The sequence below is a fragment of the Eleutherodactylus coqui genome, chromosome 8 (assembly GCF_035609145.1).
Source record: "Eleutherodactylus coqui strain aEleCoq1 chromosome 8, aEleCoq1.hap1, whole genome shotgun sequence".
Lineage (NCBI taxonomy): Eukaryota > Metazoa > Chordata > Amphibia > Anura > Eleutherodactylidae > Eleutherodactylus > Eleutherodactylus coqui.
The window spans coordinates 133,049,383-133,065,072 of record NC_089844.1 but is presented as its reverse complement, the minus strand read 5'-3'; the positions used below and the strand labels follow the sequence as shown (position 1 = coordinate 133,065,072).

The window sequence follows — 15,690 nt, the reverse complement described above, 5'->3', positions numbered from 1 at the left end:
TGCGCACCCATATGCGCACGATTTGCGTGCGTAAAACGTACAGCAAACACGCACATACACACGCAAATATGCAATGCCGATTGCACAAATTTGGTCAGAAATGGGCTTACGCCTGTGTGACATTGGACTTAGGGATGGAACGGTTTTGGGGGATTTTTATCTCCAACTTTCAAAAGTCTTAACTTTTTAAAAATGTTTCCATTGACCTAGTCATATTCTCTGCCATGCATCCCCCTTCACTCCCTCAGCCACCAATTTGTCTATAAGTCTCCTCACACACCTTCTCCTTAAGTAGAGATGCTACCCCTCCCGACCCACATCACAGGCCTCTCACTAGCCAAGCCAGGATGCTACTGCACACTGATGAGGGGCCAAACACCCCGAAACAGCTGTCTGTGTATGGATTCTAGCTTGGCTTACAATTCCCAGTCATTGTTATAAACTTTGTCTAAAAAGTCTGACATTGGCTTGCAGGAATTCTGCCATCCAATAGGTGGTGCTGAGGAGGTATTGTTCCATTTTTTCATTTGCATACCAGAGGAGTGTGGATAGCCTTATAAGTCTCCTAACACACCTTCTAGGTGCTCTTCTTAAGGAGAAACGATACCCTTCCTGACCTGTGCAGTATAAGGAACACAATTACCTTTTTCTGTGAGTTGGTACAATTATGATACTAAAAGTAGATATTTTAGGTTTTTCCACAATAAACCCCTTCTGGAAAATAATTTGTTTTTGCCATCGCTGCCTTCAAAGACCCTTTATGAATAGAGCTGTGTGAGGGCTCGTTTTTCGCATGAAGAACTGTAGTTTTGATTACTTTTTTGTTAGGCTAAATGAGCAAAAAAAAAAACCATTTTGGCTACTTTTTTTAAGGGACAAAAAGGGTGTCCGGTTTACTGTACGGATCGCTATGGATGCAGCGATCCCAAACATGTATTTTATTCTACTCTCTTTTCTTTTGCAAATACAAAAATAAAAGAAATATGAAAAAATATTATTTTTTTTTTTTTACAATTTTTATTTCAATTTTTTACCTCCTTCTATGTCCCTAGGGGACTTGAACCTGCGATCCTATGATTGCTCAGATAATATACTCCAGTATTTCTGTAACGCAATATATTAGCTCTTATCTTTAAAATTACAAGCAGACCTGTAGGTCACTGTCAGGCATATAGTTGCCATGGCAACCCATTGTCTTCTACAATTAGATGGCGAAGGGGTCGATGATGATGTCACAGAGGGAACTTACTCCCTCTGTTAACTGCTTAATTGCCACAGTCAATATTGATCATAGCATGTAAGTGGTTAGCAGTGGGGATCAAAAGTTCTCTTTGATCCCCACCATTGCAGCAGGACCGTTGCAGCAGGACCCTGGCTGTCAGTCACTGACGACTCCCTTTAGGCCTCTTTCACACGGGCAACAGCGACATCAGTCCTACAAAATCGCGGCTTTATACACTCGATTTTGTATCGTCAGTGATGCTTTTTCTTGTAAAAAAAATCTTGCGTTGCTGCTACCTGTGATTTTCTCGCTTTACAAAATTGTGTGATTTTATCACAAAAAAAGTTAATCCGACTTTCTAATGCTAAAATCGCATCGCACGCAAATCGCAAGCGATGAACAAGGAGGCTCCGTAGGGAAACATGGACTACAAAAAAAATCGCAAATGCGGTTGTATAGAGCATGCCGCGATTTATCTACATAGCATCAGACAAACCATCACTAATGTGAAAGAACCCATCGGCTTCACTAACATGCATTTTGTAGCGCTGTTGCATTGCTACGAAATCGCGTGATTTTGTAGCCCGTGTGAAAGCGGACTTACGGATGGTGCGGGTTCAGCTCCTGAGCCCACACCATCTATACGCCATACATCTGCGACATTTCACACCATCTGCTTCCCTTTAATGTACGTCATGGGGCAGAAAGGGATTAAAGACTTGGAAACTGTGGCTGAAGTGATGCAGAAGCAAATCCTAGAGAAAGGGGGTAGCTCAAGAGAAAAAGTATCAGTCATGTACAGAAAAAATCTTCAAACTCCTCAGGAGTAAAGGATACTAGACTACTTGTGGAAGGATAGTTACTGTCCCTCATCTTCCTTCTAGGCCCATGACTGGAGTGAAGAAGTAGAATCTGGATTGTGTGCATATCAGAAAGTAGAGTCCTGTCCTGAGTGCCGAAGACATTCCTACTGGTCCTTTTAGCCAGAGCGAGCACCACCAGCTTGTGTGTTTAGATTGTACGATTCTCGTTGAGAGTCTTGTGGGAAGGAAGATGAATGGACAACGATGAATCTGTAAATGTGTCATGGTACAAGCAGCTGACCCAACACAGTCAATGAGTGATAAGCTCCCCACTGCGGCTGTATGGGAAGCCTCCTATAGGGGAGCTAGAATCCTGTTATTTTAATTGTTATGTAACTGTTTTTATTAATCTTTTGAACCCTTAGTGGTCCGGTTGTGCCGACAGAGCCCCTTCCTGGATTTTGTCTAGTTTGAGGAGGTCTGAGAAGACTTGTGCTTCACTACACGCTTCCATAGGCCTGCGCCACCTTGGGCATCTGGAGTGAGACGCCAAAAGCAACTTGGATAAGTTGCACATTGACTTCTGTCTGCCGCAGGAGACAATTGAGGCTGTCCTGCACTACACGGCCACGACACAGGGTGCCGAGAACCTACTACTGCTTATGTTATCCCAATTGAGGTGTCCTGTACGAATAAACCATTTATACTGTTTTGAGCAAGCAACATGGTGTGGCCTGTGCGTTAGATCCTCCCTCAGTATCGGCTGAGAGGTAGACCCTGTGATCTGCACAATGATTCCCAATGCCATAGCAGCAGTTCAAGGGATCGGACTATGGTAAGTGCAGAACCGCACCTGCCTGTAGCCCCCACTGCTGAGGGTCTCTGCACGAGCACCCATTACAGGAACACCCATGGAATAGACTGTTAGTCAGTACACTAATATATACCGTAGTTGTATATGGGGTCATAATTACTGGTGAGCTGTGGGCCTCATTTATCAAAACTATCTATGGGTAGTTTAACAAGGCATGATTATCGACAAAAAAATCACCTTGGTGGGGGTCCAGAGTAGGAGGGTCCCATTGGTGATTCTCAGGTCAGAGCTGGCCATACACATATAGCTGCTTCTGCATCAAAGGCATGTGTAGTTCTGGAGATCGGCCAGCACGTGCTTCATATGACAACTTGAGCACCACCCTTGTCCATTGGCTGCATGTGGTATTACAGCTTGTCTAGTTTTAAGTGAATGGGGATGAGCTGCAATACCAGACATGCCCTATAGACAAGGGTGGCGCTCTCTTTCAGAGAAAAAAAAGCAGGCACCTTTTTTTCTGATTTCATAGATCCTTTTAATGGAAAAGTAGATACTAAAAATTCCTCACAACATGTTGGAAGATTTTTTCATTAGGATATGTTCACACACCGCCGATTTGCTGCAGATTTTGTTGTGGATTATGGCGGATCTGCAGCTGCTTTCACTTTAATTCACTTCAAATTGAAGGGATGTAAGCTGCTGCAGATCTGCACCATAATCCGCAGCAAATCAGCGATGTGTGAACGCACCCTTATCTGGGCTAATCTGACAAAATGAACAGATGTATTGCCACATAGTTCAGACAAGCAGCCGTGCTACTGTCAATCCGTAAGGGTCTGCAGAGAGGCTAAGTGTTTCGGATGTTGGTTCGGACCTGCACAAGTACGGGTCGCGGTGGCTAATAACTATTTATGATGAATGGTGGGAGGCAAATCAAAAACATATAGAGTCGATAAAAAATATATTTTCATTGATTATTAGATTTCTCAGCTTGTTTACCTGCCTAACATTTCATGACGAAGAGGCTATTCCACCTAAATCACTTATCACTTATCCACATGGTGAATGCAGCGGCGATGGACATGGGTGACCACTGTTCCATTCACTTCCTTGGGACTGAGGAGGATAGCCAAGTTGTTATGGTTGCTGGCCACAGCCAGTGGTTCCTTTCACCTACTCCTCCCCCGGTTACAGCCATTATCTTTGTCTTCACTGTGGCCAATGCTGCACTATCCTCCTGGCTGTTAGTGCTGACTAGCCCACCTCTTAAAGGGCCTCCAGATTTTCTATCCCCAACCAATCCCAATACTTATTTGATTATTTAAAGGGATTGTCCCACCTCAATCTGTTTTGCTGCGGGCAGCAGACAGCTCCGTCCATTGTGCAGTGGCCCGGCTTGGTTCTGCAGGGCTGGGCCTATTTGAAGTGATTAGGACTCAGCCTGCAGTACCAACCAGGGCCACTGCACAATAGGCAGAGCTGTCTGCAGCAAAAGAGCTAAAAGTGGGACAACCCCCTTAAGGCACCCTCCACCATTGGACAGAGTCTGAGTGATAGACTCTGTGAAGTTGCTTCCAGTTTTCGTTGGAATCCTAGTTTTGACCCTTGTTTTTGTACCCAGCTTTCCCATATTCTGCCTGTCCTGGCTGCAGCTCATTTTTTGACTAAGAGTCGCCTGATTGATATCTACCCCAACCCTCTGCCTATCTCTCCTTCTTGCATGAACTCCGCCTGTTCGGACTTAAGGCTGTTACATTGACTCCATCTCTGCTTGTTCCTCCGATACCTCACTATGGTGCCCCTGACCTCCCTGTGTCAGCTGCCTCTGCACCAAGATTACTCCTGGGAAAACAGCCTTGGGTTTTGGGTTGCCACCCACCCGGTAAACCACTAGCCCAGCTGGTGACGGTATTTATTTTTACCAGCCTTCTCTGAGCAATGCAGCAGAGTCCCTACCAGAACTTAAGAGTGTGTTATAGAGCTTGATGGTATGGTTGCCACCCAGCCAGAGGTTCCAAGGTGGGGAGGGCCCTTAGAGGGGACACTATTACTACTGGGGGCACTAATAGGGGTACCATTACTAGTTGGAAGAGGTATTATTAGTTTGAGGCAGAGACGGACTAATACTTTGGAGCAATTCCTGAGATGTTCATTGCTGTAGCAGCAGGATGGGAAGGTAAAAGTCAGGACTGCAAGAAGTTTTCATGGCAGTCCGGGCCCAGAAGAATGAAAGTGGATGTCACCAATCAAGGAAAACATCACCTGTGATTGCTGAAGCCGACTGCACTGTAATCACTATGACTGTAGGTAACTGCACTGTAATCACTATGACTGTAGGTAACTGCACTGTAATCACTATCACTGTAGGTAACTGCACTGTAATCACTATCACTGTGTAGAGCTGCTATCTATTATATATTTAGAGGTACTAGAGTTAAGCTGCTGTATCTGTGCCCATCATGTTATAGAGGTTGTCTTACAGAATATACTTTTATTTTGGTGGGAGAAATTCTGTGTTTTATATATGCCCCTGACTAGTGGGTCATAACTAGTCCCCAAACCACATGTACACATTTATAAAGGTATCAGTGCCCCACTATTGGGGGTGGAGTGTCCATGGCTGCTGACCATACAGGGTTGGCATCTTAGCACCATGATATAAGAATGGTGCCAGCCAGCTGTCAGTTTGTTAATACATTTCCAGGGGCGATGATGGACTGCTGGTATATATGGATGACAAAGCTGTCAATCCTACTTGGCGCCCCTTCAGCAAACACCAGAACCCTCAAAAAGGGTTTGAAGGGTAAAATCAAATCGACCACTAGGTGAAGCCTTAGGTCAAATTGGTTAATGTATCAGCTATTTCCATAGACAGTGAATGAAGTGCTTGTCATGCATGTGCATCACCGTTTCATTCACACAGAGGACTTGCCCTTCTTGTGGTCCCCGGAGGGGTTCCTGCAGTCGGATACCCAGGGATCATATATATATATATCGCCTATACTGCAAATAGGTGTTACATGCTTTTTAGTGGGATAGCCCCTTTACTTTAAGGATCATTTGCATCATGGAAGGTTGTCTAGGATTAGAAAAACAGGTCTGTTCTTTCCTGTTAACAGTGCCACTCTTCGGCTGAGTCTGGTATTGTAGCTTAACTCCACCGAGGAGAATACTGCAATACCAGACATAGCCTCCAACCCGAAGTGGCACTGTTTATGAACGGGAAGAAATCCCAGCCCCTGTTTTTTTACTAATCCTGCACAACCCATTTAACGCCTTCCCTCCACTAAAGAATATAGGATCCTGGTAATTATCAGTCATAAATGATGCAAGCCACAGTAATTCCTTAAGATTCCTCTCCAGAAGTAGGTGAATTCTCCCTGGTTCCTTCATGAATAGTAATCGAGGTGAAAGCTGAAACATACATTACTCCACTTTTCCACTTCAGTTATCTTCTACAGCATCTGCGTCTACATGATAAATATGGCCACCGGCGGTGTCTGCGTCCCTCTCGTACATCGTAACCTCTGCCTCTCATGCTGCTGTTGCTGAAGGGAAGTTTTTTCCAGAAGACTGAATCCTTGTTGTACACGATATTACCAATTATTGGGAAGCAGTCAACACTGTCAGCTCACAAGAGATCACGGAGAGTCATAGATTGCAAGATATTAGGGTGGTGGACTTTTTCTGCCACCGATATCCCCCCATGCACCCGAAGGGGGTGGAAATCATAACCTCATAGGTTTCTTCACAGTGTGGATGGGATAATGAACTCACTATCCATAGGCATTGTAGTATAAATCGCGGAACAGAATCCAGACCGCAAATCCACGGACAGCTGCGTGACTAAGTAGCTGGGCAACAATGCAAGATACACTACAAGGCCCTCCACCTACCTTGTGCCATTTGTAATATGTGCCATTTCTCATATGGCAGAGGACCTTTGGGGTATTTACTACTGATAGCCAGTAGTTGATCAGCGTGGGTCCTCGGCTCAGGATCCCCGGCGATCAGCTGATCCTCTGGCCGATCTCAGTGCAGTGTAGATAGATGTTTTCATCAGTGGTCAAAGCCGGACGTATAAGAGAAAGGCTCGGCTCCCATTGATTTCAATGGCAGCGAAGCCTTTCTATTACACTTCTGGCTCTGACCACTGATGCAGACATCTGGCTCGAGGGACTGAGAGTGTCCAGAGAATGCTCAGCTGATCGTTGAGGATTCTGAGCAGCAATCCCCTGCCGGTCAACCATTGATGACCTTTTCTGAAGATGCCTTGAAAACCCCTTTAAGCACCAAGAACCATAGTGCAACTACGACCTCTGCACCCCCTATAGCTGTACCACCATCCGCTGCAATTTCCGCCCCGTCTGAACATACCCATAAAATTTACCTTCACTTCAAAAACGATTTTTAATGACTAGATGGGAAGAATGAAATTAATCCTTTTTGTAATTTGCTTTTAATAGATTTTCAGCTTTGTTTCACAAGCAGAACAAACCACAGGAGACAAAGAAGCTGAAAGTAGATTAGAAAAGTAGTTATTTTTAGGTTTTATCCATGATTTATTAAAAATCATCTTTCAAGAATTGTCAACTTTGCATAATCTCTTTTTTGTCATTAAGCTTCCCCCAACAATGAATGATCACAGGATGTCCCACTGGGAATCATCTGTAATCTGTGGGGGGAATTTAGCAGCAAGTGCTCAGTTTCCCTGCAGCACCTCCGCAGGGCAAATTAAGTATTACGCCATTTTCATCTAAGTCCGTGGGCTGTGTACCCATAATGTATTAAAAATTATCTTTCAAGAAGTTGTCTATTTGGATAATTTATTTTGGTCAAAGCTTCCTACACTGATAAGACGATCACCGGGTGCCCACAGCTAGGATCCGTAGAATCTGTAATCTGTGAGAGAATTTGGTAAAAAGAGTTCCGTTTCAATACAGCACCCCCAAATGAAGCATTCTCATTTAAGTTTGTTGGCTTTCTGTAATATACACACCTGCTGGGACCTCCAGCAATGTGAGAGGGTCTTTTTTTAGCTGATCTTGCAAACAGATGAGGAACCTTATTGAGGGACCCCCTCCCTATTAGCTCACAGTGGCGTTTCTATAACTGGCCATACACTTGGAATATTGATCATCCATGGAATTATTCATACAGATCTATGACCAGCTTCAAGGGGTTTTATCAATTTTTTTATATTGATGATCTACCCTCAGGATAGGTCATCAATAGTTGATCGCCAGGGATCCCCTGGCCTGCTGTTAGTGCAGTGGGGCCATTAATCATTAGGTTGGAGAAGGAAGTGTAATGGGAAACATCACTCCCATTGATTTCAATGAAAGTTAAGCCACCTCTTACACTTCCAGCCTAACCACCAATGCAAACACCTAGCCCCGCTGCACTGAGAGTGAGCTGGAGAATCAGCTGACCAGCGGAGATCCCAAGGAGCGGATCAGAGCCGATCTGCTAGTGATGACCTATCCTGTGCTTAGGTCATCAATAGTAAAAGGTGTAAAACCCCTTTAAAATAAAGATACAAACTTATACTCACTTCTTAAAAATGAACTTCCAGTGCTGGAGCCCCGGTCACCACCGTGCTGAGCCTGGAAGGACCTGGCGGTGGCCAAGTGCGCGATGAGCAACATGTCATCGCCACCAGCTTCTTCCGAGTTTGAAGTGGGGGCGACTGGGGCTCTTGCGCTCCACGGGGAAGAACACTTAGAAGAGGTGACTACAGGCTTATTCCTTTATTTTTCGCTTGTCCATGCTCGTAAAACATGGCCGGATTAGTGCAATCATGCCATACACTTGCAATTTTGCATACAGTTGGCCAGAACTTTCCAAGAAGACAGATCACATCTTTGGTAGACTATGGTTTGCCATTTGTGTTAATTTTGCAAAGAAGAGTTGCCCAAATTGGCCATTTTGGGTCACTATTCTCTCAAATGTATGGCAAGCTCCAGGGAGAATACTATGGATGACCTATCCTCAGGATAGATCATCAATAGTTCATCGGCTGGCGTCTGTCACTCAGGACCCTGGTCGATCAGCTGATCGGGCGCCCACTAAAAGGACACCAAATACACAAGGATTGGAAGCAGAGCTCCCATTGATTTCGATGAGTCCCCATCCTGCAGTTACAGGCACTGACCACTATACATGGGTTGGAGCACCTGCTTCGGCTCCAACCCCTGTGTAATTGCAGGCGCCTCATCTGATGAATAGTATTTTCCTTGGAGATCCCTTTTAAACCAAACAACCCCTTTAAAGTCAATCCAATTCACATATGTGCGTGCGTGACCCAAACGTTCTTCAAAAGCTGGTTTGTAATAAAAGTCAATATGAGGACAACTTTCCTATATCTCGGGGACTGCGCTGCATAGACCTCTATAGGTGATGTTCTGCAGCTCTATCCTATGGGACTGTTACAATATCATCTCTCATACCCATTGACCCCCTCCTCCATTCTACCGATGGGCCATAAAACACTGTGGCGAAAGCCTAATAAATGGTAACAATGTAACTATTCTCCAGCCTATAATCATATAAGTCACATGACCCTCCCCAACACCATACACTATCTATTGCCCGTTCACAGCTCCTACGGACACTTTTGGTCCAGCCTTCGCCTCTCCGTGTATATGTGCGGATGTATATTGTACATGACATCTCGGCACTATGTGAAGAGTTAGGAAAGTATTGCCAAAACCCATAAAACCTCATCGTAATCTGACTGACGCATATCATAAAACTGAATTCAATGCTCTACGGATGACTGATGGATAAACAAGGTTACGGCAGGAGCTCCAGGCAATTACCGCAAGGTAAATGCAGGCCACCGAAAGGGTTAATGTGCTTCTGTGGAGCCAGAAAGAGGCGGTAATTAATGCCCCGTATGGTCATTTTAGTGTTGGAACAAATCTGTGCCCCCCTGGGAGTACACTGTGTGTAGAGTCTTAATATTTTTCGCTCTAAACACTGATTTAATTATCTAAGAAATGACACGCTTCTTAATGTATCCGCCAGGACGACCTCAAGTGATCCCGAGGCTTTCGGCCAGACCTGGTGCCGGGATACACCGGTCTGCTGGAATTTTTGGGGGTGACGCCATTGCAGGGACGGTCTCCGGTGAATATTGGACAATATTGGAAGCCATCTGTCATGGTCACCTTGCTGGCAGTATTTGTGCAGTCCTTGCATTGCTTCTAGGGAACCGCGCTCAATCATTCTAAATGACTCCTGCTTGAGATGGAAGTTGAAGGAATTACAATTTCGGTGACTCCTAAAATGTTGAAAATGGCAACTGTATCCCCATGTGACACCATCGATACACGTCTTATAGATACACTTTATCCGTGCTGTCGGAACTGATTTAAAGGGGAAGTGCAGTTAAAAAAAAGAGACATCAAATTCTAGAATTGCCCCCGTTTACAGAGTCATTAATATTAATGAGGGTCAATATTGATGTGGGTAAGTCTAATGAGTTGGTATTATACCCCACGTGTCGTTAGGAGATAATTATTGTTTGGGTTTGCTTTTAAATTAATTTGCGCTTTACTTGGCAGCGTAACCCATGAGGCATCATCGGGGTTAATGGATGCCAACCCGACAGGTCAGCTGTACAGGAGAGAATGGCAGGTAGTGGTTACTTTTACTGGCTGCTTTTCTGCCACACAAGTGAGAAAATCGTGCAGGTTTTTCGTGTTGTGGGATGTACGAAAATACAAACCGTGAGCGATTTTTTTTTTCTTGCCAAACGGAAAATCGCAGCATGTTCTATTTTTTGCGCAAGTCACGCAGGAGAATAGCACATGCAAATGTACGGGCTGTCCGCGTGCTGTGCGATGTGAGTTGCGGCTGAGAATGTCAAGTGCGACTCGCTGTCGCCCGCGTAAACGCACCCTTAGGCCTCATTCACATGAGCGTTTTTACGCGGATAAAACGTCTGATAATTGCGATCACGTGACGCATTGGATTCCAATGCTTTCATTCACATGGGCGATTGAAAAAAAAACGCAACGTAAAAGCGTGAAATCAGCGAACGAAAACACGTCGTGAAAAGATAGGACTTGACCTATCTTTTGCCGAAAAACACAGGAAACTCCCATAGACTGCTATGGGAGCTGACAAAAAAGGGAGGGAGGAGTTTACCTGCGACCGGCGCTCGGTGAAGAAGACAGCTGTCAATATTTAAGTATTAGAAATCATTTCGAGGATTTCTGCCAACCGAAGAATTTCCGTGCTGCAGCGTATTTTTCCCGCGATACGCATGTGTGAATGGATGAGAAAGCGCTAATTGAACTCGGGACTCAATCGCGGCTATTCTTCATTAATGCGATTTTACGGCACGCACGCCCGGCTGTAAAAATGCATACGCTCATGTGAATGAGGCCCTGGGCTGCTTTCACACGGAGGGAAAATCGCGCGAGATTTGTGCGTTGCGAGCTGAACAAGTCTCCGATGACTATGAGCCTCCTTCTTTCGAATGGGGTAATACACGAGCGATTTTTTCCCCCAGCATCACAGCGTGGGAAATATTCGCGGCACTTCCTATCTTTAGGTGTTCCCTCAGAACGCATCGCCCATTGTTTTCAATGGGGCCGGAAAAAGCATTGCACGGCCGGCGAGGAGCACGCGAATGCGAGGCGAGTTTTCCAATTGATTTGCTACTTCCCTGAAGTCATGCAAGGTGTTTGTAACACAAGAACGCCTCGCATCTGCAGGGAAATTGCATGTTGGCAATCGCGGGATCGGTCCAATATCCCAATGGCGATTAGCCTCAGGGCGCATTTACGTAGGTGATTTTCTTGCGCAATACGTGTGTTTTGCGAGATACACAGGACAAGAAGCCATTATTTTTAATGGGTATTTTTACAAGTGCGATTTTGGTTTCGCACGCCGCTGCAAGATAACGGGAACGCAGCGTGACCTATTTTAGGCGATTCTGTTTAAGGATCGCCCATTATTCCCTGTCGGAGGAACAAGAAAATAAATAAATTGGCGCTGTCCTTGCACGTACGTACGAGTGCGATGCGGATTCCTTTTTTTTGGAATAACTTCAAATGAACGAAAATTGCAAGCGTGGCGCTGCAATAAATTTTTCTCACAAATCGCATTGTACACGTTTAAGAATGCAACATTGCACCAAGTTTCTCGCACCGATATCACACTCACCCGCGTAAACACACACTTAGAGCGCGTTCACACGGGTGCATTTGCATGCGCAAAATCTGCATACCAAATACGCACGGAACACAACCCATTGATTTCAATGGGTTCGTCCTCGTTTTTGGCGCACATTTCTCTTGCATGCAAAAAAATAGGATCTGCTGTATGCATTTGTGCACCAAGGGTCCCTATAGAGGTCTATGGGAGGTGTGCAAAGGCGTACGCAAAACGCTGCGCAATTCTGTGAACGAAAGAACACACCTCATTAGGCTAAATAGCCTTTTAAAATGGGGGGGGGGGGGGCATGCATAAAAAAAAAAGGAAACTACGCAGACACGCACAAATCAACCTCATTCATAGCGCAAATGCGTTGCGATGAAGTGTGCGCATTTGTGCCTTCCCCTATAAGAAGCCGCCCTTAAAGGGGTTTTCTGGCTCCTTAAAAAAAATTGCTACCTTCTCATCAGGACCGGTCTCGGTAGTGACTGGCGGCAGTCGGCAGCGGGTTGGTACGGACAGGCTGTCCCTTTAACGGTCATCACTTTCGATGAGCTGAAAAATCCCCCTTATTGCGATAAAAGCCATAAAATGCTCAGATTTAAAGAGACAGGACTATTTTATCCAACATCAGACGGCTGATGAAAATTTGCTATAAAATGGGATTATATTAAAAAAAACTAAAAATTCAATTTTTGCACGATGGGAAGCGATCCCCCGGAGGGTCGTGAATAAAGGTTACAGTCCTATAGAATAAGTGTGATACTCTTGTGACATGCAAGGTGCACTTACCTGTACCAGTCCAACCCCCTCTCATAGTTCCTGTCAAAGAAGTGGGGTTCAGTGCCCATGGCTCTCACTTCGGGGTGCACCCTAATAAATTCCAGGACTGCTCTAGTGCCCCCCTTCTTGACCCCCACAATGATCGCCTGGGGCAGCTTCTTGTGCCCATATCTGGGGGCAGCGGTGGCATTTGCAGCGGGGTGCCCGGTAGGTTTTGCTGGGATGCCCATTATTTCAGTCTGGTTCTTGCTACTCCAGTCGGGGTAGGAGGAGAGGTCGGTGCTGGGGAAGGTGAGTGCCGCTCCGGAGTGCGGGCACAGCAGCACCTTCTGCAGTAGTTTCTTGCCCCCTAGTACTGGGGGGCAGCCGAGATGCTGGTACTCCCGGCGGTGCATGCTGGGGTGCCCGCCGCGCAGGATCAGGTTGTAGCAGAGCAGGGTGCAGGACAAGCACAGGGTGCAGAGGAAGAAATACCTGCGGGCATTGCGGGGGCTCAGTCGGGGTGCCATGACTCCATGCACAGGGGCCACATTGTGGCCCCCCGGGCTCCTGCATGTGTGACTGTGCCGGTAGAGCTAGCACACAGAGCCCGGCACTGGCACACACCCCCTGTCTGAGATCAGCTGGGGAAGGAAGGAGGGCTCTAGCGATCCCCCACCCTTCAGTCCTCACCCACCCAGCGCTAAAAACGGGGCAGAGATGGATTACACGGCGCTTAACCCCTGCCCTGCCGGCCGGCAGCTGCAGCCGCGCGGGAGATGGCTGCAATGTCTGTCCGGAGTGAGGGGAAACTCCACACTCAGTAGTGAGGCGTCCCGCCGGCGGCATGTGACCCCTCACTAAAGCCACAACAGGGGACGTAACCCCTCACTGAGGTGACAACAGGGGATGTAACCCCTCACTGAGGTGACAACAGGGGATGTAACCCCTCACTGAGGCGACAACAGGGGATGTAACCCCTCACTGAGGTGACAACAGGGGATGTAACCCCGCACTAAAGCGACAACAGGGGATGTAACCCTTCACTGAGGTGACAACATGGGATGTAACCCCTCACTGAGGTGAAAACAGGGGATGCAACCCCTCACTGAGGTGACAACAGGGGATGAGACCCCTCACTGAGGTGACAACAGGGGATGTAACCCCTCACTGAGGTGACAACAGGGGATGTAACCCCTCACTGAGGTGACAACAGGGGATGTAACCCCGCACTAAAGCGACAACAGGGAATGTAACCCCTCACTGAGGTGACAACAGGGGATGTAACCCCGCACTAAAGCGACAACAGGGGATGTAACCCTTCACTGAGGTGACAACATGGGATGTAACCCCTCACTGAGGTGAAAACAGGGGATGCAACCCCTCACTGAGGTGACAACAGGGGATGAGACCCCTCACTGAGGTGACAACAGGGGATGTAACCCCTCACTGAGGTGACAACAGGGGATGTAACCCCTCACTGAGGTGACAACAGGGGATGTAACCCCGCACTAAAGCGACAACAGGGAATGTAACCCCTCACTGAGGTGACAACAGGGGATGTAACCCCTCACTGAGGTGAAAACAGGGGATGTAACCCCTCACTGAGGTGACAGCAGGGGATGTAACCCTTCACTGAGGTGACAGCAGGGGATGTAACCCTTCACTGAGGTGACAACAGGGGATGTAACCCCTCACTGAGGTGACAACAGGGGATGTAACCCCTCACTGAGGTGACAACAGGGGATGCAACCCCTCACTGAGGTGAAAACAGGGGATGTAACCCCTCACTGAGGTGACAGCAGGGGATGTAACCCTTCACTGAGGTGACAACAGGGGATGTAACCCCTCACTGAGGTGACAACAGGGGATGTAACCCCTCACTGAGGTGACAACAGGGGATGTAACCCCTCACTGAGGTGACAACAGGGGATGTAACCCCTCACTGAGGTGACAACAGGGGATGTAACCCCGCACTAAAGCGACAACAGGGGATGTAACCCCTCACTGAGGTGACAACAGGGGATGTAACCCCTCACTGAGGTGAAAACAGGGGATGTAACCCCTCACTGAGGTGACAGCAGGGGATGTAACCCTTCACTGAGGTGACAGCAGGGGATGTAACCCTTCACTGAGGTGACAACAGGGGATGTAACCCCTCACTGAGGTGACAACAGGGGATGTAACCCCTCACTGAGGTGACAACAGGGGACGTAACCCTTCACTGAGGTGACAACAGGGGATGTAACCCCTCACTGAGGTGACAACAGGGGATGTAACCCCTCACTGAGGTGACAACAGGGGATGTAACCCCTCACTGAGGTGACAACAGGGGACGTAACCCATCACTGAGGTGACAACAGGGGATGTAACCCCTCACTGAGGTGACAACAGGGGATGCAACCCCTCACTGAGGTGACAACAGGGGATGTAATCCCTCACAAAAGCCACAACAGGGGACGTAACCCTTCACTGAGGTGACAACAGGGGATGTGACCCCTCACTGAGGTGACAACAGGGGATGTAACCCCTCACTGAGGTGACAACAGGGGATGTAACCCCTCACTGAGGTGACAACAGGGGACGTAACCCATCACTGAGGTGACAACAGGGGATGTAACCCCTCACTGAGGTGACAACAGGGGATGCAACCCCTCACTGAGGTGACAACAGGGGATGTAATCCCTCACAAAAGCCACAACAGGGGACGTAACCCTTCACTGAGGTGACAACAGGGGATGTGACCCCTCACTGAGGTGACAACAGGGGATGTAACCCCTCACTGAGGTGACAACAGGGGATGTAACCCCTCACTGAGGTGACAACAGGGGATGTAACCCCTCACTGAGGTGACAACAGGGGATGTAACCCCTCACTGTGGGGACAACAGGGGATGTAACCCCTCACTGAGGTGACAACGG

At 47.2% G+C, this 15,690-nt stretch overlaps 1 protein-coding gene across 1 annotated transcript in view; it reads right to left on the bottom strand.

Annotated features, from left to right (window-relative positions):
* LOC136576827 (heparan sulfate glucosamine 3-O-sulfotransferase 2-like) overlaps positions 1–13,389 on the bottom strand; it is a 43,808-nt gene extending 30,419 nt beyond the window's left edge. The window contains exon 1 of the mRNA XM_066576409.1: positions 12,800–13,389. Within this exon, the coding sequence (XP_066432506.1) occupies positions 12,800–13,299 (500 nt within the window). The 5' untranslated portion in view covers positions 13,300–13,389. The remainder of the gene's footprint in view (positions 1–12,799) is intronic.
* Between the last annotated feature and the right edge of the window lie 2,301 nt (positions 13,390–15,690).